We start from the raw sequence: 25,359 nt of genomic DNA, 5'->3' as shown, positions 1-25,359 counted from the left end.
TTACCCTTTGCACACACCACTATCCGAAATTATATTAGACATTTATTCATTTCCTCTGAGTTCTCCGAGGGCAGGAGCTGTGTTTGCTCTGTGCCGCTATATTCCAAATGCCCTTGTTAGCCCTTGCCATACTGTGAACAAATACTCAGAAAAACACTTACAGAATAATGAATGTTACCAGTTTTCCCGTAAGATGACACCATTATTGAAACATTTTCTGCAAATTTTATTAGTGTCTGATGTTGGAAATACATTTATGTACTTAGTAAAGAAGGATGTGATTGTGGGATTTCACAAATTATTCTGGAAGATTACTCTTAACTCTGGCGTTTTCAGCTCTGGAAACCTCATAGAAAATGAAATGGAGCTAATGTTTCCAGTGTTGGGCCTGGGGCTACAGTGTTTATGCTAAAGGCCTGGACACTTACTAATTTATCTTTTCAGCTTGTTGGACGGCCATTCTTGCCTTCCTATTGGAGTCTTGGGTTCCAGCTTAGTCGCAGGGATTATGGTGGCATCAATAAATTGAAAGAAGTTGTAAGCCGCAATCGTTTAGCTGAGATACCATATGTAAGTCGGAACTTCTTTTACCATGCATTTGACACCATTTCCCAGTTTAATTTTTTTCATTGAATTCAATTTATTAGGAGAAATGTAGGTAAATCAATAGATTGATAGACAGGCACACTTGCTGTCAGAAATTTGCGTGTTAAGTTACGTATCTGATTATGAAAAGTATACAGTTAATAAAGTCAGTTAGATATGGCTTTGAATTTTAGCTTTACCTCTTCATAGCAATGTTGGGCTAGTTAATTAACATCTCTGAGTCTTAGTTTCCACCTTTATAGAATAAGAATGTAAGACTAACTTTGGTGCTCTTGTAGTAAGTAATGCCTTAAAGCATCTAGCACAGAAGGTGAACATCATCTAATAGCTGTTATGTTATTAGAGAAAGCAACACTGGAGGTGACATGAGTAGCAAGAGCTGATGATTATAATGACTTACAGTAAATGACTTTCTCATGGTGACCTCGTATACTCCTCCCAGATCTAACAAACTCTAATTTTAAACCTTCATGGTTATATCAGTATTTATGATGTTCAATGTCTACCAGTAAGTCAAGATAATTATTAAGTGTATAATACTTGATCATTTCCTCCAGGACATGCATAACATGTGGCTAATGAATTTATCAAAACAACTTATTTGGGGTAGCTCTTTTGGATTTTGAAACTTTGATGCAAGAATATAGTGTTGGCTGGGCATGGTGGCTCATATCTATAATCCCAGCATTTTGGGAGGCTGAGGTGGGCAAATCACTTGAGATCAGGGGTTCGACACCAGCCTGACCAATGGTGAAACCCTGTCTCCATTAAAAATGCAAAAACATTAGCCAGGTGTGGTGGCACATGCCTGTAATCCCAGCTACTCATTAGGCTGAGGCACGAGAATCACTTGAACCGGAGGCAGAGCTTGTAGTGAGCTGAGATTGCACCACTGCACTCCAGCCTGGGTGACAGAGGCTCAAAAAAAAAAAAAAAAAAAAAAATATATATATATATATATATATATATATATATGTATAATGTTAACATCTGAAGGAAGATTGTACAGGTGGAAATGACTTGTACCTTCTTTCAGGTTCTTCAATCCCCTCTGAATAGTGATGAGAGCAGGCAGAGGGATCAATTTTTCCTGTAAGAAAAGATGGTCAATGTGTTTTGGTGTTAAAGGGGCATTGATTGTGTTTAATTTTACTTCTCCCATATCTGCTATCTGCAAACACCCAATTCCAGGAAGAATTTTCTTCCACAAATAAAATCTTTCCCTATGTGTGTTTGTGGAGGACACCTGGGTCCTACATGACCGTCCAGTATTAGAACAGTGGATGCTATGTTGGGCAACAGGCCACAAGCCACATTTTCCTTCAGGCCTGTAAGGTGGAGACTCCTACTGTATGATACTTGAGGAATACTTAGAAGAACATTTCTTTTGTCTTTGAGGAAGGTGGCAGATTGGGGAAAAAAAGCATCTGAAGCCAAAGGGCCTGTACCCAAAGCTCTCAGCAGCCCCTTGCACATACTCCTTCACATTTCAATTTGCTCACTAAGAATAACACCTGATCCTCATAGGCTGGTATGCAAACACAAGGAAAAATGTGTGCATGAGAATTTAGCTGAGTAAGGCTTTATCTTTTTGTCATTGATCATTGTTAATCATTACTCTAGCACTTTCATAGGGTTAAAGATCATTTTCTCCTTGTATGATATATTCTGGCTTGATGCTTGGGTTAAGTTGGCACACAGTTGTAACATTAACAATATAATTCATTCAAACTATAATTTAAAGAATACTTGTTTTATGTCCAGCATCCAAGCTCTCAAGTTACAGAAATGAACAAGATGCAATTCCTGCCCTCAAATCCTCCCAATACTTTATGACATGCACCTGTCAGGACAAGGAGGTAAAACCGCAACCAAAAAACAATCATGTCTTTCAAAGATGGCTTATTTACTCCTGAGACGTAGCCAACCCCTGGTAGTTCCGGGATCATTAGGAAATATGGCTTCATTTTTAATGGTCAGGATCCAGAGCTGTAATACTTTCCATCAGTACAGTGCTTTTTCCTAGGTTCTAATTGGCCAGAGCTCTCTTTCAGGATGTCCAGTACTCTGACATAGACTACATGGATGGAAAGAAGGATTTCACTGTTGATGAAGACGCTTACTCTGGTCTCTCAGATTTTGTCAAGGAGTTACATGACAATGGTCAGAAATATCTAATTATTATGGTATGTTCAAACACTTGTTACTTTATTTTTTCTTTCATAGTGCAAAAAAAATAAAAATAATATTTATATCATATTTCTTTATTAGAATCCTGGCATTGCCAAAGACTCTAGCTACGAGCCTTACAATAATGGAAGCATAAAGAGAGTGTGGATCATGGGGAACAATGGCTCTGCTGTTGGGGAGGTAATCTCTTAAGAAAATCAAAGTAAATTATGATTGTTTTGTGAAGTTTGCACTTTTGGTATGAAGATGGGTGAAAGGCAGGTTACAATATTGTTACTGTTTTTTCATGGCTTTAGAGGTTTCTTTTATTACTATTTTAAGCCAGTAGATATAATAATAGAATGATTAAAATTCTGAAGGATTTAAAAAGCTAGCCCTTGATCCTCTAATACCATAGATAATTGAGAAGCAATATGTAATTAGAAGAAAAATTAGTTACCTAAAGCCCTCCCACCTCCAAATTTCTCTTTCCTGACAATAAATTCAACCACAAAAATATAACAAGATACTCAGATTAATGTGGAACTGATCTCAGCTAATGTATTTTATTTATTCATTTTTATTGTTTTGAGATGAAGTTTCACTCTCGTCATCCAGGCTGGAGTGCAATGATGTGATTTTGGCTCACTGCAATCTATGCCTCCCAGGTTCAAGCGATTCTCCTGCCTCAGCCTCCTGAGTAGCTGGGATTATAGGCACATGCCACCACACCCCACTGATTTTTGTATTTGTAGTAGAGACAGGGTTTCACCATGTTGGCCAGGTTCATCTTGAACTCCTGACCTGGGGTGAGCTGCCTGCCTTGGCTTCCCAAAGTGCTGGGATTACAGGGGTAAGCCACTGTGCCCCACCTATATTTTAAATTTACACAAGATTTATAGGTAGAGCACAGTTTTGATTCTAAGGTAGCAGTCTCAGGCATTGGAATAGGCTGAGCAGTAGCCTATATTCAAGATAACTAAACTTCTGAGAGTACTTTAAATAGGCAATTTCAATCATATGTAGGGTCAGCACTAGATGATTGGATTCTGTAAGATTTACTCAAATTGGTGCTTCATCTAATGAGTTCATGAGACAGGGCACGGTGACTCACGCCTGTAATCCTAGCACTCTGGGAAGCCGAGGCAGGAGGATCACCTGAGGTTGAGAGTTCAAGACAGCCTGGCCAACATGGAGAAACCCCATCTCTATTAAAAATACAAAATTAGCCGGGCATGGTGGCGCACGCCTGTAGTCATAGTTACTAGAGAGGCTGAGGCAGGAGAATCACTTGAACTCTGGAGGCAGAGGTTGCAGTGAGCTGAGATTGTGCCATTGCATTGCACTCCAGCCTGAGCAATAGGAGTGAAACTCTGTCTCAAAAAAAAAAGGAACGAGTTCACGTGACTGCATATCTTGTTGCTCCTGAGTAGTTTATTTTGCAAAACTGTCTTTTCTTCTTCTTTTTTTAGAGTTCCACAGAAAATTTTATTTATTTATTTCTTCTGTTGGCAAGAGTAAATTTATGAATTAACTAAGAACCTACTTATAGTTTTTTATATTGATAGCTGTAATTATTCATATCATTTATAATTATCAAATAAACATCACTTAATTATCACCCACTATAATATTTTGACATTTTATTTTTCCTTTTTCTTTTCTTTTTATTTTTTATATTATTATTAGTATACTTTAAATTCTGGCGTACATGTGCAGAACATGCAGGTTTGTTACATGGGTATACATGTGCCATGGTGGTTTGCTGCATCCATCTCCCCCGCCCCCCATCATCTACATTAGGTATTTCTTCTAATGCTCTTCCTCCTCTATCCCCCCACCCCTGCTATCCCTTCCCTAGCCCCCCACCCCTCAACAGGCCCTGGTGTGTGATGTCCCCCTCCCTGTATCCATGTGTTCTCACTATTCAACACCCACTTATGAGTGAGAACATTCGATGGCAAAACTGTCTTTTCAGCGTTATGGATGATCTTTTACCAAACTCTCCTCACTTAATTCCTTTCGTTGACTCTTTTGATGCTTAATTCTATTTACATTTTTTTTCATTGATTCTAACTTTTCATGAAGCAGTAGGAAAGTTTTCTTCCTTCTGCACACCAAGTCTTTGCTTTTACTGTTTCGTTAGAAGCTAATTTCTAAAATATTAGATAAGCCTATATGTATATACTGTATTTAGAGTCCATAGTCAAATAAAAATTATTTTGCTCACCTAAAATTTTATCCACACTTGAGTCATTTAAATAGTACTCGTATTTGAGTGATATGTAGTTAAGAACTTGCAAATAATTACAAGGATCTAATTAGATGGTTGACTTCATTGACCAATGAATGGAATGAATCATTTAGTGAGATAGTGGCAGAGATAGCAGTAGTGGAGGTGCAAGCGGTTTGTTTCAAATGCACTTGGTTGAATAAAGTTTGCTGGCCTGCTCTAGGTCGAATGTTGCTGTAGGTGACTGTTTTGTGACACCACCCGTTTCCTGGGGTGCAAAGTTACATCTAATTGTTAATTGGTGCCCATCACCTAAAACAAAGAGCCAGGAGCTCAGTCCATTACCATGGGTATTTCAAGCTCTCATCTTGAGTTTTGAAAATTATCCACATTTTAAAATACGTATTCGTTATATTCCAGAGTGTAAAGTTGTTCCTAAATTACAACCTATAAATTTATCGGGAAAATGAGCAAAAATGTTTCACAAAAACTAGTATCCTTTTAATTCAGAATTTTTGAAAATTTGGCTATGGTTGTATCTTTGTTGTGGAAAATGGTTACTCTACTGTTTGATAGGCATAGACAGAAAAGGGAGATAGAATAAAAACAATTGACCTGAGTGGAAAGCACAAACTTCATTTAATCATTTATAAAACGTAGCTTGTATGCCAAAAATGTCAACACATTATTTATAGTCATAATTATTCAAAGTAGACTTTAGGTAACCCTTAATTAGCAATGCTTGAAAAAAGCTCATTCTCTTTAAAAATGTTATATAGACTTTCTAATATTTTAAACAATTTGTCTTCCAACTGGCCTGAAATAATGAAATTGTACTTTTTTACTTTGCTTTTGCCTAGAAAAGGACATATGGTGACTTTTCATTGATTTACTCAGTTATTTTCATTGTTTCTTCCTTTTGTTCCTTGTATCTATTTTATTATTTAGTTTAGTTTTTTTATTGTTTAGTTTTGGGGGAGTCACAAATTTTATTTCTGAAATGACAAGCAAAATGGGGCTCCTAGTGGAAGAAATCACCATTGGTAAAAGTAAAAATCCTTCAACCAAACTGGTCACTGCTGCCTTCCTCTCTGTGTCCTAGGGATATCCGGGACCCACAGTCTTTCCCGATTATAGCAATCCAGTGTGCACTGAGTGGTGGATAGATCAGGTCACTAACTTTCATAATCGTCTGGAGTTTGATGGAGTGTGGATCGTAAGTTATTATTGCAGAATCAAATTTCCTTTGGAAACAGATATGCCAAATTTTCAGATGAATTTTGATCTCGATGTATAATAAAAATAGTTTGCTTTACATATTAGTACTAAAAATTATTTTACTGAATGTCGAGTCTATATCCGGTGAATTAGGCTCCTAAGAGCCTTAGGTTCTTATCCTATATCTTTCATCAACAGTTATTTCATTTTGATAAAGTCTTTTGCTTTCTCATGGTTGTGGTTTTCTTTTTCTCCATTGACTGTTTGTCAGCTTAAAAATACTGTTTTATTAAAAGTTGTAATTGTCATGTTTTGTAGCATGGATTCATAAAAATTTAAATTAACATTAGAGAATAATTTAATGACGGTCTTGTATTTTTCATGGAAGAACAATAGTTCTTTCATATTCTCTAAGTGCCAATGTTCAAGGCATTGAACCAGTTGTTTTCGGAAGGACTCTGATGAATAAGACGTGCAATGATAAAAAAAAATTGTTACCAAGATTAGACATCACTTATTTTTAATTCATTTTTTAAAAATAGATTTGATCTTAATTATATTCTTTTATTGTTCCTCACTCAGAGGAATAAAGGATAGGGACAGTTATAAACGAACTATAGAAATTTTAGTATATCTTACATCCTTTTTTTAATTTTTGAGACAAAGTCTCACTCTTGTTCCCCAGGCTGGAGTGCAATGGCGTGATCTTGGCTCACTGCAACCTCCACCTTCCGGGTTCAAGCGATTATCCTGTCTCAGCCTCCCGATTAGTTGGGATTACAGGCGCCTGCCACCATGCCCAGCTAATTTTTGTATTTTCAGTAGAGACAGTGTTTCACCATGTTGACCAGGCTGGTCTGGAACTCCTGACCTCAGGTGATCTGCCCACCTCAGACTCCCAAAGTGCTGGGATTATAGGTGTGAGCCACAGCGCCCGGTCTATCTTACATTCTTAACAACAACAATAAAATCTTCACAATTTGTAAGGCAAGGATCAACCTTTGAAATGGTATTTCTGAATTAACTGATTGAATTAAATTTTTAAAAGGTAAAAATGTGCCCACTGTCATTTAGAAGTGGAACACACCTTACAAATATATAATCTAATACAGTGACTTAATTTTATAAAAGATAAAACAGAGGACAGGAATAGTTAGGGTTATTATTTAAAATCCAGAAAGCAGTTAATTAGAGACCCAGATATCCTGGCACATAGTTCAGTAAGCATTTCTCAACAGCTAAATATAGATCAATAGCATTTTATACTTTGTGTGTTTTCTGTCTTTGAAGGAAATGAATGAAGTATCTAGCTTACATCAAGCTTCTGATCAGTGTGAATCAAACACCTTGAACTTTCCTCCTTTTACTCCTAGTAAGTTTTCACCTGTTTGCTAATGATGTAGGCATAAGCCATGCTTAAAACCCCCTCGTAATCCTCAGTGTGGTCAGGAGCAATTTTACTTCCCAGCCCAAGGGGTCTCCTAAACATCCTGAACACTCCTCTACTGAAGTCTCTGCAGCAGTGCTGGGTCTCTGATTACCCTTTTGCTGTCATAACTTGAGGGCAATGTGACAGAGTCTGAGCCTGGCTACCTCCCCTGGCTGCCCTTCCAGTCTAGAGTTCACAATGCTTTCATCCTCTTCTTTTCCCCCAAGTCTGGCAGGTGTCAGTATTAAAATCTATGAGAATTTCAGGACACTTTACGATACATATTACCTTAAACTGAAATAAATCTGTAATTTTCTTGTTTTCTTTATTCTTTCCTTCCTTCCTTTCTCCTTACTCTCCCTTCCTTCCTTCTTCCCTTATTCTTTTTTCTCCTCCCCTCCTCCCTCTCTCTGATCATTAGCAACAATTTAAAGCATCAGTGATTCATTCAATGTCCTATTTATAGGTCCCATTTCTAGTCAAGGTTAATTTTCCAGTCTCTGATTTTGAAAGAACATGTATGGGGTGGGGGCACCGTGTAGAATAGACTATGCTGTGGCAACAAATAAACCTCAGTAACTCAGTGGATTAACACAATAACCGTTTACTTTTTGCTCACCTCATACTCTGGTGAGGGATGGGTGACTAGAATCCAAGCGGTGATTCACATCTGTGTCTGGTTCTCCCATCTCCTCAGAGGCCTTTGTTTCCGGCTTCCTGGGTGAGGGAGAGAGAGGGTGGAGAAGGTTTTATGGGCAGGCCTGGAAGGGAGGTGTACCCAGTTTGCCCACATTCCTTTGACAGAGTCTGGTCACATAGGCTCAGCTTAACCTCAAGGAAAGGTATAATCTTCTTTTTTGTTTTTTGAGACAGAGTTTTGCTCTGTTGCCTGTGCAATGGCATGATCTCTGCTCACTGCAACCTCTGCCTCCCGGGTTCAAGCTATTCTCCTGCCTCAGCCTCCCAAGTAGCTGGGACTACAGGCACATACCACCATGCCTGGCTAATTTTTGTATTTTTTAATAGAGATAGAGTTTCATCGTGTTGGCCAGTATGCTCTCAAACTCCTGACCTCAGGTGATCCACCTGCCTTGGCTTCCCAAAGTGCTGGGATTACACGTGTGAGCCACCACACCAGGCCATAATCTCCTTACACTTCCAGGAAGAGAATCGTCTTGTTTGACATCTGAACAGCCTCTGCCAGTGTATTCTGGTTTGCCCACTTTACTTATACCCCTGACACCAAGGTATAGCTGTTTCTTTAACTCCTTTTGGTCACTTAAGGAGTAAATAATTTTTTGGAGGAAGTCTTGACCTCTTGCAAAATCCACAGTTTGCTTTTTCAACTTATTCTTTGTTCTTCTCTGCTCTGTCTGTATTCCCCTACTTTTTTTCCACTCTGGATTTATCATGTTTCTTTCTCTTAATCTCTAAATTCTATTTTTGGCCAAAAGTAAATTTTGTTTTTGATTTTTTTTCCTATAGAAAACCTCAGTCCTATCACTTTCTACTTGCTTCTGGTGGGCACCCCACTCCCTGCCCCAGCATTTTGTCTACTCACATATGACCGGCCACTTTTGCCCATAGCCAGGCAGCCCCACCCCTTTCCAGGAATGCATAGTGCACGTTAATTAGCATTAGAAAGAGCCTTGAAGTGGTTGTGAATCTCATGCCACACATTTAGCTGTGCAAGAAATATAATTTTCTTCCTGTCTTCCATTTCAACTTCATTTCTGACTCCAAACCTTGATTCTGTTGTACTGGGTAAGAAAAAACCTCAGTCTTTCCTGGTTCCACCACTTGCTGGAATTGTGCCTCACACTCAGGTCCGAGGTATGGGCAAGACTTTGTGAAGGAAGGCAGATATGGCCCCAGTGAAGAGTTTACAAGGAGACGAAGTGGCAGAGAAGACTTGCCATTTTAGGCTTGAGGAAGAGAAAATGCAAATAATGAGAATTCTCAGATGCAGGATTTGAGTATTTACACATCAAGTTATCCAAATGCCACATCTTCTTTTTCTTTTTCCTTTTTTTCTTTTTTCTTTTCTTTCTTTTTTTTTTTTTTTGAGATGGACTGTCACCCAGGCTGGAGTGCAGGGGCATGATCTCGGCTCACTGCAATCTCTGCCTCCTGGGTTCAAGCTATTCTCCTGCCTCAGCCTCCTGAGTAGCTGGGACTACAGGTGCATGCCACCACACCTGGCTAATTTTTGTGTTTTTAGCAGAGATGGGGTTTCACCATATTGGTCAGGCTGGTCTCAAACACTTGATCTCAGGTGATCCACCACCTTGGCCTCCCAAAGTGCTGGGATTACAGGTGTAAACCACTGTGCCCAGCCCCTATTTTTCTTTTAAGTGTAACTAAGGTTTACATTATAAAAAAGAAAAAATTCCCTTTCTCTACCTTCATACCTATACATTGTACACTCAATTTCTCTTGATTAAATATATGTAGATAAACATTATATGCTTTATACTTAGACTCAGATCCACTGTCTTTGCTCTGAGCAAGTTTCTCAGTTGCCTCCACTCACCAGGATTCTTTGTGAGCTTGAGGGAATGCAGATTAATTTTAATGATCCATCTCCTTGGAGGGCTCAATGTGAGCCCCAGTCAGGAAATAGCATTTAGGATAGAATTTAAAATCTGGAACAGATTTGGTCAGGTGGAGATTGGTGGGGAAAGCACAGTAATCAGGAAGAAAATAATTGGGTAGCTCTTTTGTTAAAGATCGTTGATGAGGAAGTGCCTTACTGATGAGTATTTCCCTCCAGGAGTTCTGGACCGCGTACTTTTTGCAAGAACCCTCTGCATGGACACGGAATTTCAAGGGGGCCTTCACTATGACTTCCACAGCTTGTATGGCTACTCCATGGCCAGAGCCACAGACTTGTAAGGACTTGGTTTTCCCCCTAATTTCAGATATGGGGAGATGGGAGGTGGAGGCTTTTTCTTCTGTTTTATAAGTAACATATTGTTCAAATATTTTTTTGCATTTATAGAAATATCAGAACCCTGTTCTTACAGAGTATTTGTATGGTTTCTGTACAGGATTGTTTTTGATTGGCTTATGGCTAAGGAGCTTATTTCAAGGATACTAGCAGGCAATATTATATAAGGCATTTAGAGTCCTCAGCTAGGAGTCAGCTGTCTCAGAGCCTTTTACTAAATGCACTAGGATTGCTTGGTTTTAGCAAATAAAAATACCAGACACCAAATTAAATTTGTGTGGGACATTTTCATACTAAAAATTACTCATTTTTTTTGAAATTCAAATTTACCTGTATTTCCTTTTGTTACATGTAAATTTTTGGTGCCGCAAAAGAAATAGCACTCGAATATAAATTTTCTCAGCAAAGCAATTTTTACTTCTATATAAGATGCATCTCATGGATGGAGCAATGGCGAGTGCATACCCAAACAGGGGAGAGGAAGGGGTTCTTATCCCTGACACAGGTGGCCCCTACTGCTGTGTTGTTCCTCTATTGGCTATAGTTGGACCACACAGTCTACTCTAATTCCGATTGGCTATTTTAAAAGGAGCAGGGGTATGAGCCAGAGTCGTGGGGTGAGCAGTTTGACGGGAAGAATGGTTACAGAACAGGTAACTAGAGGAGACTCAGGTCAAAGCAGGAGACGAGGGGAACAGATGTGAACTACTGATTAGAACTGATAGGAAAGTTGTTTACTGAGACTAGGGTAAGAGGCAAAGAAAACCAGGAAGTTATATTTTAAAATGGAGAACAAAGAACAGGGGAGCTGAACATACTGATACATTGATTCTTTGTAGAGAGTCTCATAACTCATTGTACTTGACAATTTACAGGCTAAACCCTTTAAAGAGGAATTTATTATATTCTACACCTTTATTTATCTGGAAATACACACCATACTCTTCTAATTTCCTTCCCAATGTCCTGCTTGTCTACCTCATAATTCTCCCTTCTGCCCCAAGACACACACACATACACACTCACACGCATGCACACACAACTACCATCACCACCACCACCACCACCACCACCATCATTACTCGACACCATCACCATCATCTAACCACTACCATTACCACCACTACCGCCATTATTGCCATCACCACCACTATCACTACCACTACTATCACCATCACCACCACCACCCATTATGAAAGTCTTCCAAGGAGACAGATGTGTTCTGCAAACCATTACATCCTTTATATCTTGTCATGTGGATTGTTTACTTGTGACTTTGTAAATTGAAAAATAGCTCCCCTTCTCACAGTTCAGTTTCTTCTGTGGAAGATGGTAAAATACAATCATTATACCTAAAAGAGCAAGAAAATTTGGAGCCAGGCTTAAGAAGATTTTAATTTGAATTTGCAGCACAGATGGGAAAACTAAAGTGTTGGAAGAGCTGCACAGTCTAAGCTAATTCCGATTGGTAGATCCTCCAGTGGTTTAGGAAAGAGCATCTTTGTGTTTCTCAGCTTCTCTTTTCCTGTTTTGGTGTTCTAGAGCACTGTTGTGGGGATGTGGGCAGGGAGACTTTGATGGGCTTATGGAACCTGTCTCAGTCATGTTTTTACTTGACTTCTCTTTCTCTCTGGTACTCGAGGTCATGACGACTCCTTCAAACTCAGCTCCTTCAGTTCTTAAGATATTGCTCTGCTGGCTGGGTACCGTGGCTAACATCTGTAATCTCAGCACTTTGGGAGGCCGAGGTGGGTGGATCACCTGAGGTCAGGAGTTCGAGAGCAGTCAGGCCAACATTGTGAAACCTTGTCCCTACCAAAAATACAAAAATTAGCCAGATGTGGTGGCAGATACTTGTAATCCCAGCTACTTGGGAGGCTGAGGCAGGAGGATCGCTAGAACCTGGGAGGTGGAGGTTGCAGTGAGCCGAGATCGTGCCATTACACTCCAGCCTGGGCAACAAGAGTGAAACTGTGTCTTAAAAAAAAAAAAAAGATACTGCTCTGCCTGGTGCCTCTGCTCTCTTTCTAGCTGTCCCCTCTCATCTGTGTGCCTGGATCTTTTCGTTAGCTCTTTCACTGTTGATGATTCTTAGGAGTCCATCCTCTGGCCTCTTCTCTTTATAGTCTATGCCAACACATAGGTAATTTGTAGGTAATTTATTTCTTTCCATGGTTTCCACTGGCATTAATTCTAATGATTTAAAAATCTATTATTCTACCTGGGGTCTTTCCTCACTTTTTAGACACGAATATCCGAAACCGTCCTCTGACGTTGTCTACTTGGATGTTTTGTAGTACCTCGGACACCGTTTACCAGGCTCTGTTACCTGTTTGCACCTCATCTTCCCACTATAGCTCATCTTTTTTGAAACTCTTAAATTCTGTATCTTGGTTGGTAGCAACAGCATCCCTATATCCCAGACTCCCAAGTGAGAAGCTTGGCACCATCCTTTATGCCTTTTGTACCCTCACATCCAATCAGTCCTTGATCCTTTTGATGTTACTCTTAAACATTTCTGTAACCACCTCCCTATTTCCCCATTGATACTTCTTAGGTTATCATCATCCCTCACATAAATCATTACACTAGCCCCAGAACTGATCTCCCTGACTTTAGCCTTATCTCCCAATAACCTATCCTCTACCCTTTCTACTTGAAGCAGAGTCCAAGGAACAGCTGCATCAGCATCACCAGAAAATATTAGCATCTTGGACCTCAACCCTGAACTTAGGAATCAAAACCTGCATTTTATCAAGATACCTGGGTGTACTGAGCATATGTTAAAATTTAGAAAGCACTACTATACATTCCTGACAAAGTGATCCTTCTAAAGCACAGTTTGCTCATTTCTCTTTTTAGTGTAAAGTTATTTGTGGCTTGCTAGTTTTTATACAGTAAAATGATTAGCATAACCTATAGATACTTTATAATCTAACCCTTTCTTACGATTTTTCTCTCCTCTCTGCTGCTTCTTGCTGTTCCCAAATCCAAGCGCTATTCATTATTTCATGCCTTTCATGTGCTATTTGCCCTGCACGAGATGTCCTTCCTTACCCTGCCCATTTTGCAAAATATACTTATCTAAAAAACCTCACCTCAGAAATAAATTCTGGAAACTTTACCGGCAGTTCTAGAAAATGGAAGTATCGTTCTAGGAAAAGATTGTTTTCCATTTTTTTTGTGTGCTACATTTGTTCATATTCCAATATGCTTAGTATGCAAAAAAACATGGTTTCAATTTTTAGATGCTCATTTTCTTTCTGCTGGACTGTAAGTTTTTTGAGGGCAAAGTCACCCCTTATCCTTATCCTTATCCTTTTCAATACTGTGTGTGCTGAAGACACTTCGTTGGATAAACGCCTGGCCTGAGAGAAAGAGGAAGGGCAGGACCCAGCACCCACGGGGCCTGATAACTTAGAGGCAGAGACTGGGTCTGTGTTATTTTCCAGCACTATTTTGTCCTCATGACTTTGCATTATGTTAGATTGTCCAGATGAGAGTTCTTGTCCAGAAAATATAAAAGTTTGTATTTTGGTTAAAAAAAAAAAAGCTCTAGGAAGAAGGACATGTGTTTCTGATATCATTATTTTCTCTTTCTTTGGGTTTTCTCTCTCATTCTATTTTTCCTGAGAAATAAACTAGAGAAATAAGACTCAGTTTCCTCATCTCTGAAATGAGAGACATGGATTGATGTTCCCACAGTCTCCTTTTTTGATATATTTTTATTCCTAGGTGCTTCTATTTAAGAATGAGAAGTGGGAAACAGAGTGAAAAAATAGGGTAAGAAAGAAAGTGAAAGAAAGGGTTGGAGGAAGAGAAGAAAATTTCAAATTGCTTTGTTGCCAGTGACTCCTTGTGGTAAAAGTGCTATAAAATCAAGAATGGGTTGGTTAATATATTCTAATAGTTATGGTTAATAGTTAAAAGGTAATTATGATTGAGTAAATAATAAGTTTCTTTCTAATTTCTCTGGCCTGGCATAGTGGCCTGTGCTCCCAGAGGACAGTGGAGATAAGCAGAACTTGGTCTGTGGCATGAGGCAGAATTGGATCAAAAAATGGATAAGATTTTCATTCAATGGAATCTGGACATCAGGATAACTGAAGTCATAGGTCTGATAAATATGTGGGTCAACCTTAAATGGAAGTATAGTTTGGGGACAGTGGGTCAACCAGGAATAAAATTACCCCCACCTCTAAGCTGAAAGCCCAAAGAGATTAGATTCTTGGTTTTTTTTGAGATGGAGTTTCACTCTTGTTGGCCAGACTGGAGTGCAATGGTGGAATCTCGGCTCACCGCAACCTCTGCCTTCCAGGTTCAAGTGATTCTCCTGCCTCAGCCTCCCGAGTAGCTGGGATTACAGGCATGTGACACCATGCCCGGCTAATTTTTTGTGTTTTTAGCAGAGACGGGGTTTCTCTATGTTGGTCAGGTTAGTCTTGAACTCCTGACCTCAAGTGATCTGCCTGCTTCGGCCTCCCAAAGTGCTGGGATTATAGGCGTGAGCCATCTCACCCGGCTGAGAATAGATTCTTTCAGTGATCACAACCTGATTATAAATTGGCTAGACCTGGGGGATAGAAAAAGAAAACTAAAAGAGAAAGCCTCTGAATAACACTGTTCCTTTAAGCTGTCAAAAAACCAACCAAACAAACAAAAAACCCCAACAGTTATCTAATCTGTTTTACCAAAGTAACAGCTTGCCTCTAAATAAACTGTAACCACAGATATCTTCAACCCTGTTTCGGTTTCACTCTATGTGAACTGAATGTGTTTCTTTCATGATTGATGATTGCAGAGTACAATAAACCTGCAGCCAGTGGTAATAAAAATGAAGTGTCTGCTAGTCTATACTGAGCGAGTCCTCTCTCCTCCAACCTACTTCTATTTTTGACAGTAATTTTTGGAATGAAACACTTCACCTTCTTAAAGCAATTTTCCATTTCAAAACATTCTCCCTTTTGCCATAAGCCATTCAGTATTTATAGACTCTCCAAACATCCCAGGAAAATGAAGTGAGGAGGCTTTGGTGACTGTGATAGCATCTCGAGGAACTGCCTGTTGCCTAGTGATAAAAATGTGCAGAGAGAGGTTTTAGGAAAGCTACACTTATCTCAGACCATGTGTTAGAAAAAAGAAAGAAGAGCTTGCCTGGGAAGAGCTAGCAGCAATTGCGGCTCAGGTCTTACTATCCTCTAATTGTATTATTGTTCAGTTTTAGAACTCTAATGGAAGATGTGGGCTTTATACCATAGAAAAAAAGAGGAAGAGTCATTTTAGTAAAATACCTATTCGAAAGGTGTCCAGAATAAAAGCTAGGCAAACAGCCTACATCTAACCATGGGTCATCCCACTGTATGTTCATCCCCTCCCCTGAAGTAATTACCATTCTGATACTGTGCTTTTAACTTCTTTGCTTTCATTTCTTTTCTTTTCTTTCTTTTTTTTTTTTTTTTGAGATGGAGTCTCATTCCATCACCCAGGCTGGAGTGCAGTGGTGCAATCTAGGCTCACTGCAACCTCTGCCTCCCAGGTTCAAGTGATTCTCCTGCCTCAGCCTCCTGAGTAGCTGAGATTACAGGTGCATGCCATCACGGCTGGCTAATTTTTGTATTTTTAGTAGAGACGGGTTTCACCATGTTGGCCAGGATGGGCTCAATCTCCTGACCTGTGTTCCATCCGCCTTGGCCTCCCAAAGTGCTGGAATTACAGGCGTGAGCCACTGCACCCAGCCTTCTTTCATTTCTGTATTGTTTTACTTAATATCTAATATTTTATATATAATAAAATGAAAATAATATTTTCTATGTTAGTTGTTTTAACTCTATAGAAAGTATCAGATACCATCTTTTGAGACTTACTCATTTCAGTTACTTTTATTTTGCATAGATTAAAATTTGATAACATTGAGAATTGCTAAGAATAAGTCAGATTTCAGAGGAACCCAGAGATAAGTTCTGAAGCTTCAGGTGTACCAGCTGGTGCATGAACTCTCCTCGTAGTCCAGCAGAGGGTGCAGCGCTCCCACCCGAACAGGTGCTGTGCTGAATAGGATTATGCATGGCATAAATTCATGGAGCCAAGGGACATTAGAAAGAAGATGGGGCAAAGAACCCAAATCATGGTTCCAATATACTGCTGACCAAAAAGACCAGACCACAGCCAGATCCAACCAGATAGAGAAAACAAAATCAGAGGCAGAAGCATAGAGAAATTGCTATGAGGGCTAGAATATAGAGGTTTGTACTGTCTTATATGAGATCTGAAACCTTACCCAAGAGTGGGAAAAAAGCTTTTAAATAGTGCTAAACCTGCTAATACACCTGCTTTTTGACACCCTGATGTTATTTTCTCAGTTTGGTTGGAAGGTTCATTGCTGCTCTTGCTGTAAGCTGAGTCCTAGACATTCACAGTCCACCTCACACTCCACTGGCTATATTCCTTTTCAGAGCCCTGAAGAACATCTTCACGGATAAAAGGAGCTTCATCTTATCCCGTTCTACTTTTGCTGGATCTGGGAAATTTGCTGCTCACTGGTTGGGGGACAATGCAGCCACATGGGAGGACCTCCGATGGTCTATCCCCAGTATCCTTGAGTTCAACCTGTTTGGCATCCCCATGGTGAGCCTTATTTCCAACCAGGGAATTTCAACCCTTTGTCTTTTGACATTCTTTTAATTAGCAATCTTAGAGATTATCTGAAAAACCAAGAAGCATGTTCCAAGGTGGTATGTATAGGAAAAATCAATTTTTATGTGTTACGTGAGGTGGCTTCTGAAGATAGAATGGTAATACTTTATCATTGAGTTGTCTTCTGTGGAATCTCTGAAGATAGGAAGGAGGCACTATGAATAAAATTTATTAGTATCACAGGAAAATTCTATCAAGAGAGCATTAGTAAATAATAAAGTATGAAATCGGGAACTGAATATTAGGGAACAGCCTTAACCCAAAGACCATTGTTTGCTTTCAATGAGTCCGTGATGCGTTCTATCTTGTTTCTGTCATTTGGCTGGGAGCATGCCCTGTGACTCTGGGATCTCCTTAAGCATGGAATGATGTGACTGAGAGGTTCTCCTTTCCCTAATCATATAAGTACTCAGTACATGCTTTCACCTCTCATTGACCAGTGTGCTGGTATGTGTGTTAATTCTCCAGGTAGGTGCCAACATCTGTGGTTATAGCAACAGTGTCACAGAGGAGCTCTGCAGAAGGTGGATGCAGCTTGGAGCATTTTATCCACTATCAAGGAATCACAATGGGCCTGGGTTCAGGGTAAGGTCACCAAGAGGAGTGCTGGAAACTTTTTGGATTAGCTAATCTACTTGCTCTTAAAGAGGATTTGAGGAAAATATTACTACAGGTTGGCCCTAACTGCAGAAGAAGGATAAAAAAGTCTTGTGTGATAGCCTTAAAAAGAAGGCTATCAATCAAGGTGAGCATGCATTGAAAGGGATACATATATGCTGAATGATTTTATTCTTGGAAACTCATCAACAAAGTGAGATTTATTAAAATTTCTATGTTGCTGCCATCACTTCCGTTACTGCTTTATATATGATAGGACAATTGGAATTAGTTGGTATTCTATTTCAATTAATACAAGGGAAATCCCTCATAGGTAGGAGGAGGAAGGAGAAAGAATTTAAAGAGGCTTAGGCCGGTAATCTCAAAATTGCTTTCGCCTTTTACATCATTCTACCTTTCTGTGAATAGTTTGGAAGACTTCCCAACTATTTCTCATGACTCATCCCACCTTTATCTTCATCCACCCAAAATAGTATTTTTGATGGGCATATAGAAGTGGGTTCAAAGTCCCCCATGAGGGGGTGTTTATGATGATGGCAGAAGCAAGTAGGGTGAGATGTCCTTTCTTTTATTAAAGTAATCTTATGTTGAAATATTTCCAACTGAGTGGTTTAACTCTTAATAGGTTCATTAGAATAACTTCCTAATGATCATTTTAGCTCAAGCTCTTGACTTTGTCTTTAACTCAGGAAGGATTAACAGTCAAACATTCGAAGTATTTTATCCCTGGGCTTTTCTGGTCACTTGTGATCTAGAGAGAGATGAACTATTTCTAAATGTCTAAGCAGGTGGTTGGGAGCAGGTGGGTGGGTGCTCTTATGAAGCTATGTCCTGGAAGACTTACATAGGTAAGAGCACTCAGATTACCCAGGAAGCTAGGTTTAAGCACATGTTTTCTTTTGGCTAAACTAGTTCTATTCAATAAAATTATAAGGAGAGCCATATATGTCAGTTTAAATTTAAAAAGTACAAAGAAACTATTTAATTAATTTATTTGTTTGTTTGTTTATTTATTTATTTTTTGATGAAGTCTAGCTCTGTCACCCAGGCTGGAGTGCAGTGGCGCAATCTTGGCTCACTGCAACCTCCACCTCCTGGGTTAAGCGATTCTCCTCGCGAAGTAGCTGGGATTACATGCACCTGCCACCATGCCCCATTAATTTTTGTATTTTGAGTAGAGATGGGGTTTCACTGTGTTGGCCAGGCTGGTCTCAAACTCCTGACCTTGTGATCCACCCACCTCGGCCTCCCAAAGTGCTGGGACTACAAGTGTGAGCCACCATGCCTGGCCACAGGGACATTATTTTAAAAATACTTTATATAGCTCAATGTATATATATGTGTGTGTACATTACATAGCATTATCATTTCAACCTGTGTTTAACACAAAATATTGTTAATGAGCTGTTTATTTAATGAGCTATATTATGTCCTTTTCATTCTACCAAGTCTTCACTATTTGGTATACATTTTACACTTGTAGCATATTTCAATTTGTATGCTAAGATTTTCTGTATGCAGTTGAAGTAAAATGCAGTTCTACCAAAGCAATAAAGTTGGTTTCATGGAAAACGTTTACATTGATACAGTTTTAAGATTTATATTTAAATTAACTATCATCAAATAAAATGGAAAGTTCACTTCCTCAGTCTCAGTAAACACAGTTCAAGCATTCAACAGCTTCCTTTGGTTCGTGGCCACCATAGCGGACAGCACAGCTCTGGACTTTCTCAGTTGATAACCAGGGTGATGGAGGCTGTGGAGTGTTATTCTCTTTAATATCTGGCCTCAGAGTTTTTATGAGCCTTATACTGGGAGCATAGAGTGGTCTCATCGGATCATTTTGTTTACAAGGGGAGAAATGGGCCTCTTAGGGAAAAAAAGAAAAAAAACAGTTTAGGTGACTTTATCCAAAACTCAGTATAGGATGACACGTTAAAAGATGATGTGTATGTCTTTCACATCTTCCAAATTACATGGAAAATGAACAAAGTGAATGCCGACCATTGATGGAAAATTTCCATCTCTGGATCCTAGGAAAATTAGATTTCTCTTCTAAGGGATTATTTTTTTACACTTGAATAAAATGTGCTAAAAACCATCTTTATAATTTATTTGCACAATGTATGTGAAAGAACAAACAGAGATCACTAATCTTTGGGTTAGGGAAAATTAAAAAAATGCTGATGGTGGGAACATTACAGATAAAACTGGACATAAAATTTTAAAATTAACATTCATACAAGCACACGGAAAGAAAATAATGGATTACAGACCATGGTGGCAGGTAATGTGGCTTATAAGGCAATGGATTTATTTTTTTTAGTAGTTGTACAACTTGTATTATTTTCCAAATAAAATATTATGAGAAACTTCAATAGGGAAGAGAACAAAACTCACTGGGCTAGGTGGGAGGGGTGGAGGGGAGAGGAGGGGAGGGACAGTGGGGCAGGGGACAGGGAGGATGGGGAGGGATAACACCGAGAGAAATGCCTGATGTAGGCATTAATAAAATAAAATAATAATAATAGTAATAATTGGGCTGAGAACGGTGGCTCATGCCTGTAATCCCAGCACTTTGGGAGGCCAAGGTGGGTGGATCACCTGAGGTCGGGAGTTTAAGACCAGCCTGACCAACATGGAGAAACACCACCTCTACTAAAAATACAAAATTAGCCAGGCGTGGTGGTGCATGCCTGTAATCCCAGCTACTCAGGAGGCTGAGGCAGGAGAATCATTTGAACCCGGGAGGTAGAGGCTGTGGTGAGCCAAGATTGCTCCATTGCACTCCAGCCTGGGCAACAGGGGAGCGAAACTTTGCCTCAAAAAAAAAAAAAATAAATAAAATAAAATAAAAATAAATAAATAGATAAATAAATTTGGAGCAGCCCTGGAGGAAGCAGTTCCCACTCTATCTCCATGGCAACTCGTGTGGGACTTCCATTTCACTCTGGGGCTGCTACAAGCTGCCCTCAGAAGATAGAAACCAAATTTAAACTCTGCCACCTGCTTGCAATTCTACGTTGGGAAACTCATATAATTCTTGGAATTGTTTTCTCATGTATAAAATGAACGAGTAGGACCAATATGTTCTCAGTTTTAGAAATGCTTTGGTGTTTCATAAGTTGGAGAAAGTGGTTACTTTCATCTGGGAAACCTTATTGTAAGAGAACTTTTAAACCAGGATGGAAAGGAGTATTCAGCCATTGCTTCCGTTTTCTCCTAGGACCAGGATCCTGCTGCCTTTGGTGCTGACTCCCTGCTGCTGAATTCCTCCAGACATTATCTGAACATCCGCTACACCTTGCTGCCCTATCTCTACACCCTTTTCTACCGTGCGCACACCCGGGGAGACACGGTAGCAAGGCCCCTTGTACATGAGTGAGTTTCCTGATTCTCAAAGACACCGTTTCCGATTGTAGTGTCACTTGACTTTGTTTGTGGTAGCAAGGTTAGTTAGGATCTTGTTGTTACATAATGTGCTGTTGTCCTGTATTAGAGACTTCACCTGACTTCACCGTGTTACTCTTTACTAGGTTCTACCAGGACTCAGCCACGTGGGAGTTGCATGAGCAGTTCTTATGGGGACCTGGACTCCTCATCACACCTGTTTTATATGAAGTATGTTCATAATCTAAACCATGAGATGGGGTATTGTACTTGTCCTCATGGTTCTATAGCTGTATAAGCTGGTTCCTGAGTATCTATGAATCTGCATTTATATCAAAATATGCATATAAATGAGAGAGATCATGGAAGTTTGGAAATTAAAAAAAAAAGTAAATCTTGGTCCCACTTTCGCACCAAACAAAACAGTTTTCATGTTGTAAAATTGCCTTAGAATTGAAGCCTGCGTCCTTAGGCATATGGCTGTAGCATCGACAGTGGCTTTAAATACTTTGGGGTGTGTGTGCTGAACATCTGTCTATATTTCCCTTTGTCCAGAGCAGGAGTGCACTTGGATTGGGTTAGGCTGGGCTGGGAAGAGAGAATACATATGGAGAAGTGAAGGGAGGGAGAGAGGAGTGCTGGGCAAAGGGAAGGCTATACTCTGAAGTCCAAGTATGAAGGACCACGTGTATCCTATTAAGTGTGATTGGAAGCAGGGGTGAGTGGCAAAGTATGGGGCAAGGATCGGAAATACTATGCTGATCTGCTTGTAAACATGAAATATTTCCAATGTGCCCACGTCAAAGGCCCTTTGAGCTGGTGTTTTAGCCACACCATCTGATGACAGGTCTTGCTAATCTCCCCTGCTGGGAGGCTTTCCTGGGGCCTGGCGGTTTCTCTCTCAACTGTCAAATTATGTGACTCAGTGAATGGACTTTCTCTGCTTCTCTTAGAAAGTGCAGCAGCATTGAAGCAAAACAAATCATTTTTATTTGGGTAAATTGCTCAACCTTTGTGTTTCTGTGTTTTCCTTTGTAGAATGGGATGATCTCAGACCATCTCTCAGGATTGTTCAGATAAACACGTGCAATGACGCCTGGAGGTGTTTTGTAAACTGTAGAGAGGGGTATGCTAATGCTACTCATTGTTGTTTACCTAGGGTGTGGACGAAGTGAAAGCATATATACCTGATGCCACCTGGTATGACTATGAGACAGTAAGTAAGGCAGCCCCAGTTGGCTCAGAAACCTGCCTCTAGCAGAGGACAATTCTAAAGCAGCAGTCTTGGGAACTTGCCGTAGAATAGTAGTACAAGATTTATAGTTAGTCGATTGTGGTCCTTTTCTGTGAGAAATGCATCTTAGTTGATTCAGGATGGTGCAACAGAACACCTTACACTGGGTAATTTATAAACAACACACGTTTATTGCTCACAGTTCTGGAGGCTGGCAAGTCCAAGATCAAGCTGCTGACAAATTCTGTCTGGAGAAGGCTGACTCTGTTTCATTGATGGCACCTCCTTCTCTTCCCTCATGACTTAATCACCTCATAAAATGCCCCACCCCTTAATACTATCACTCTGGGTATTAAGTTTCCACATATAAATTTTTGGGGTACACCAGCATTCAGACCATAGCAGAAGGCCTTTCCAAGTGTACAATGAAATATTTGAATAACTGGAATAGGTTTATGGAAATCCATTATATCAACCTGGCCGTTGTGTTCCTATGAGGACTAGGTTTTGCCATTTGGCTGTGATAACCTAAAACTGAAGCCCAGGTGTGGAAGGACCGCATGATGTAATATAAAGAAATAGAGGGGGTTGGAGTGTCTGCTCTGCTCTCTGCTACCCATATGCTTTCAGCAAGCCACTTCACTTTGGGGGTCTCTGTCACTTCTTTAAAATATGTCAACTGAACGAGATGATATCTAAGGTCCCTCCTAGCTGAAACAGCTTATTACCTGATCCATCTTTTATTGTTGTTGCTGATTAGGGAGTGGCCATCCCATGGAGGAAACAGTTTGTGAATATGCTCCTCCCAGGTGATAAGATAGGACTTCATCTGCGAGGGGGCTACATCTTTCCCACTCAGAAGCCGAACACAACCACAGAAGCCAGGTAAGCTCTTCACTTTTCTAAGGTATGACTATCCTAGTGCTCTAATGGAGCAGGGCATTATGAGAAAGACGAATAGGGACAAAGAGTGGATGAGCCAAGGGGTAAGTTACCCATCAGTAATCTTCCCCCACTCCTTTCAAATTGATCCAAAATTAGCATCTTAGTCCTGATTTAGTAGACGGTAGTCTACCAAGGACATCTGCATAGTCCTTCACTTTGGGATTGAATCAGATTATAGGACCAGTCAAAATAATCACTGAGGAGGATTTTCCTATGGCCAGAAATTGTCCTTAGGTATGTTCCCTACCGTGTGAGAGAATTTGAGTTAAATAGGAGTTAAAGGTTATCATGTGGAAGTCAACATAGTTTGGAGGTCAAGAGCTAAGATTCTGCAGAATCTGGGTTCAAGCCTTGGTACGGGCTACATACTACATATGTTTACCTTGGGCAACTTACTTCTCTGTGCTTCTGATTATTATTGATAAACTGGAGATGATGATTGTTTGACTTGTTAGAGTTATGATGAGAGTTAAATGAATTAATATAAATGATAATGTGTGTGAGACACTTAGAAGAGTGCCTGGCACATGGTAAGCATTTAATAAGGCTAATTGTTGGTGTTAGGTATTGCAACCCAAACAGTTTTCAGTAGGAACTGCCTCTGTCCACCTGATCTTTCTTTTGTTGATCAGGTGTGTCCACCCAATATCAACATGTACTCAGTTTCTGGTATAGACTCTTGGATTATCTGTCCCTGGGGCATGACGGGGGCTGGTTTCACATAGTTCCATGTCATCTACATTCTCTGAAACAGGGAATTACTCTTTTACAGCAGGAGGAATTCCCTGGGACTCATCATTGCCTTGGACTATAAGAGAGAAGCAAACGGGGAGCTGTACTGGGATAATGGTGTATCTAAAGGTAGGCTTTCTCAAGGCAACATCACTGTGGGTCATGGTGGTTCTCCCTGAAAATTAATCCTCACAGGCTGCCCAGTATGGCACTAGGCCTATTAGCACTGTCATTTACATCTATAGCTTAGAATCGATGGGTTAAAATCCATTCTGAAAATTCTGTTAGCCAGGCACAATCCATTAAAATAGACTTCAAATGCACAAATTATGTGTTATTGACTCTACCAAAGCAACTGACATTATTGAATGGGCTTAATTATTCTCTTCCTTGTATATTATTATTAATAACAAATAATCTACTATGTTAATAGCTTTGGAAAATACTGCTTTGGTTTGAGGAAGAAATATCTAATTTGTATAGTGTATCTTTTCACTGTAAGATTTCCATATAAACACCTCACGTGAACTTATGTGATTATATAAAAAGCCTGCCCTACATGGAGTTAGTATGTATCGTGTTGAGCTTGAGAAACTCATGATCCAGCAGGACAGATACAATGTACATGTGCATAATCATAATGCAAATCAAAATGTTTTACATGCCAGCCAAATGGTACCACAGACTGATGTGAATTTAGAGAAAATGATACAGGAAACATTTGCAGAAGTTTGAAAAAAATGCACAAAACTCAGATGAGCAGAACTAGATGGTTGGTAAAGGAATTCCAGATGAAATGAAGAGCCCGACTCCCCAGCTGCTCGGTTTCGCATAGTAACGGGTACTCCTCTGTCTTTCTTTTTTAGATGCTGTAACTGGAAAGCAGTATATTCTATATGATTTCTCTGTTACCTCTGTAAGTACTTTTTTTGAGGAATGCACAGCATAGGTTCCTTGCTGTGATGGCTCCTTAAGTTTTTGGTTTAATATAGACGTGGTTATGTGTAACAGGGATAGTGTTTTACTGTCATGATTCCAAAAAGGATTTGAATTAACATGAAAATATTTAATGTGTGTCAGGTTTATAAGCTGCTACAAAACTGGTATGACTTCTGTGCAGAACTTTTTTTCCTGGAAAAAAA

At 39.7% G+C, this 25,359-nt stretch overlaps 1 protein-coding gene across 1 annotated transcript in view; it reads left to right on the top strand.

Moving 5' to 3' along the window:
- The window catches only part of MGAM2 (maltase-glucoamylase 2 (putative)), a 118,697-nt gene that overhangs the window by 20,729 nt on the left and 72,609 nt on the right, over positions 1 to 25,359 (top strand). Inside the window, 14 exon segments of the mRNA XM_064372796.1 lie at positions 445 to 570; positions 2,661 to 2,792; positions 2,878 to 2,976; positions 6,111 to 6,224; positions 7,517 to 7,598; positions 10,429 to 10,546; positions 17,058 to 17,229; positions 17,767 to 17,883; positions 21,143 to 21,297; positions 21,453 to 21,537; positions 22,466 to 22,522; positions 23,301 to 23,425; positions 24,258 to 24,346; positions 25,084 to 25,133. Of these exon segments, the coding sequence (XP_064228866.1) occupies positions 445 to 570; positions 2,661 to 2,792; positions 2,878 to 2,976; positions 6,111 to 6,224; positions 7,517 to 7,598; positions 10,429 to 10,546; positions 17,058 to 17,229; positions 17,767 to 17,883; positions 21,143 to 21,297; positions 21,453 to 21,537; positions 22,466 to 22,522; positions 23,301 to 23,425; positions 24,258 to 24,346; positions 25,084 to 25,133 (1,521 nt within the window).

This window comes from Aotus nancymaae, unplaced genomic scaffold (assembly GCF_030222135.1).
Source record: "Aotus nancymaae isolate 86718 unplaced genomic scaffold, 86718_ANA_hifiasm-v0.15.2.pri h1tg000002l, whole genome shotgun sequence".
In the NCBI taxonomy this organism is placed as follows: domain Eukaryota; kingdom Metazoa; phylum Chordata; class Mammalia; order Primates; family Aotidae; genus Aotus; species Aotus nancymaae.
This window is presented reverse-complemented; position numbering and strand designations above follow the sequence as displayed.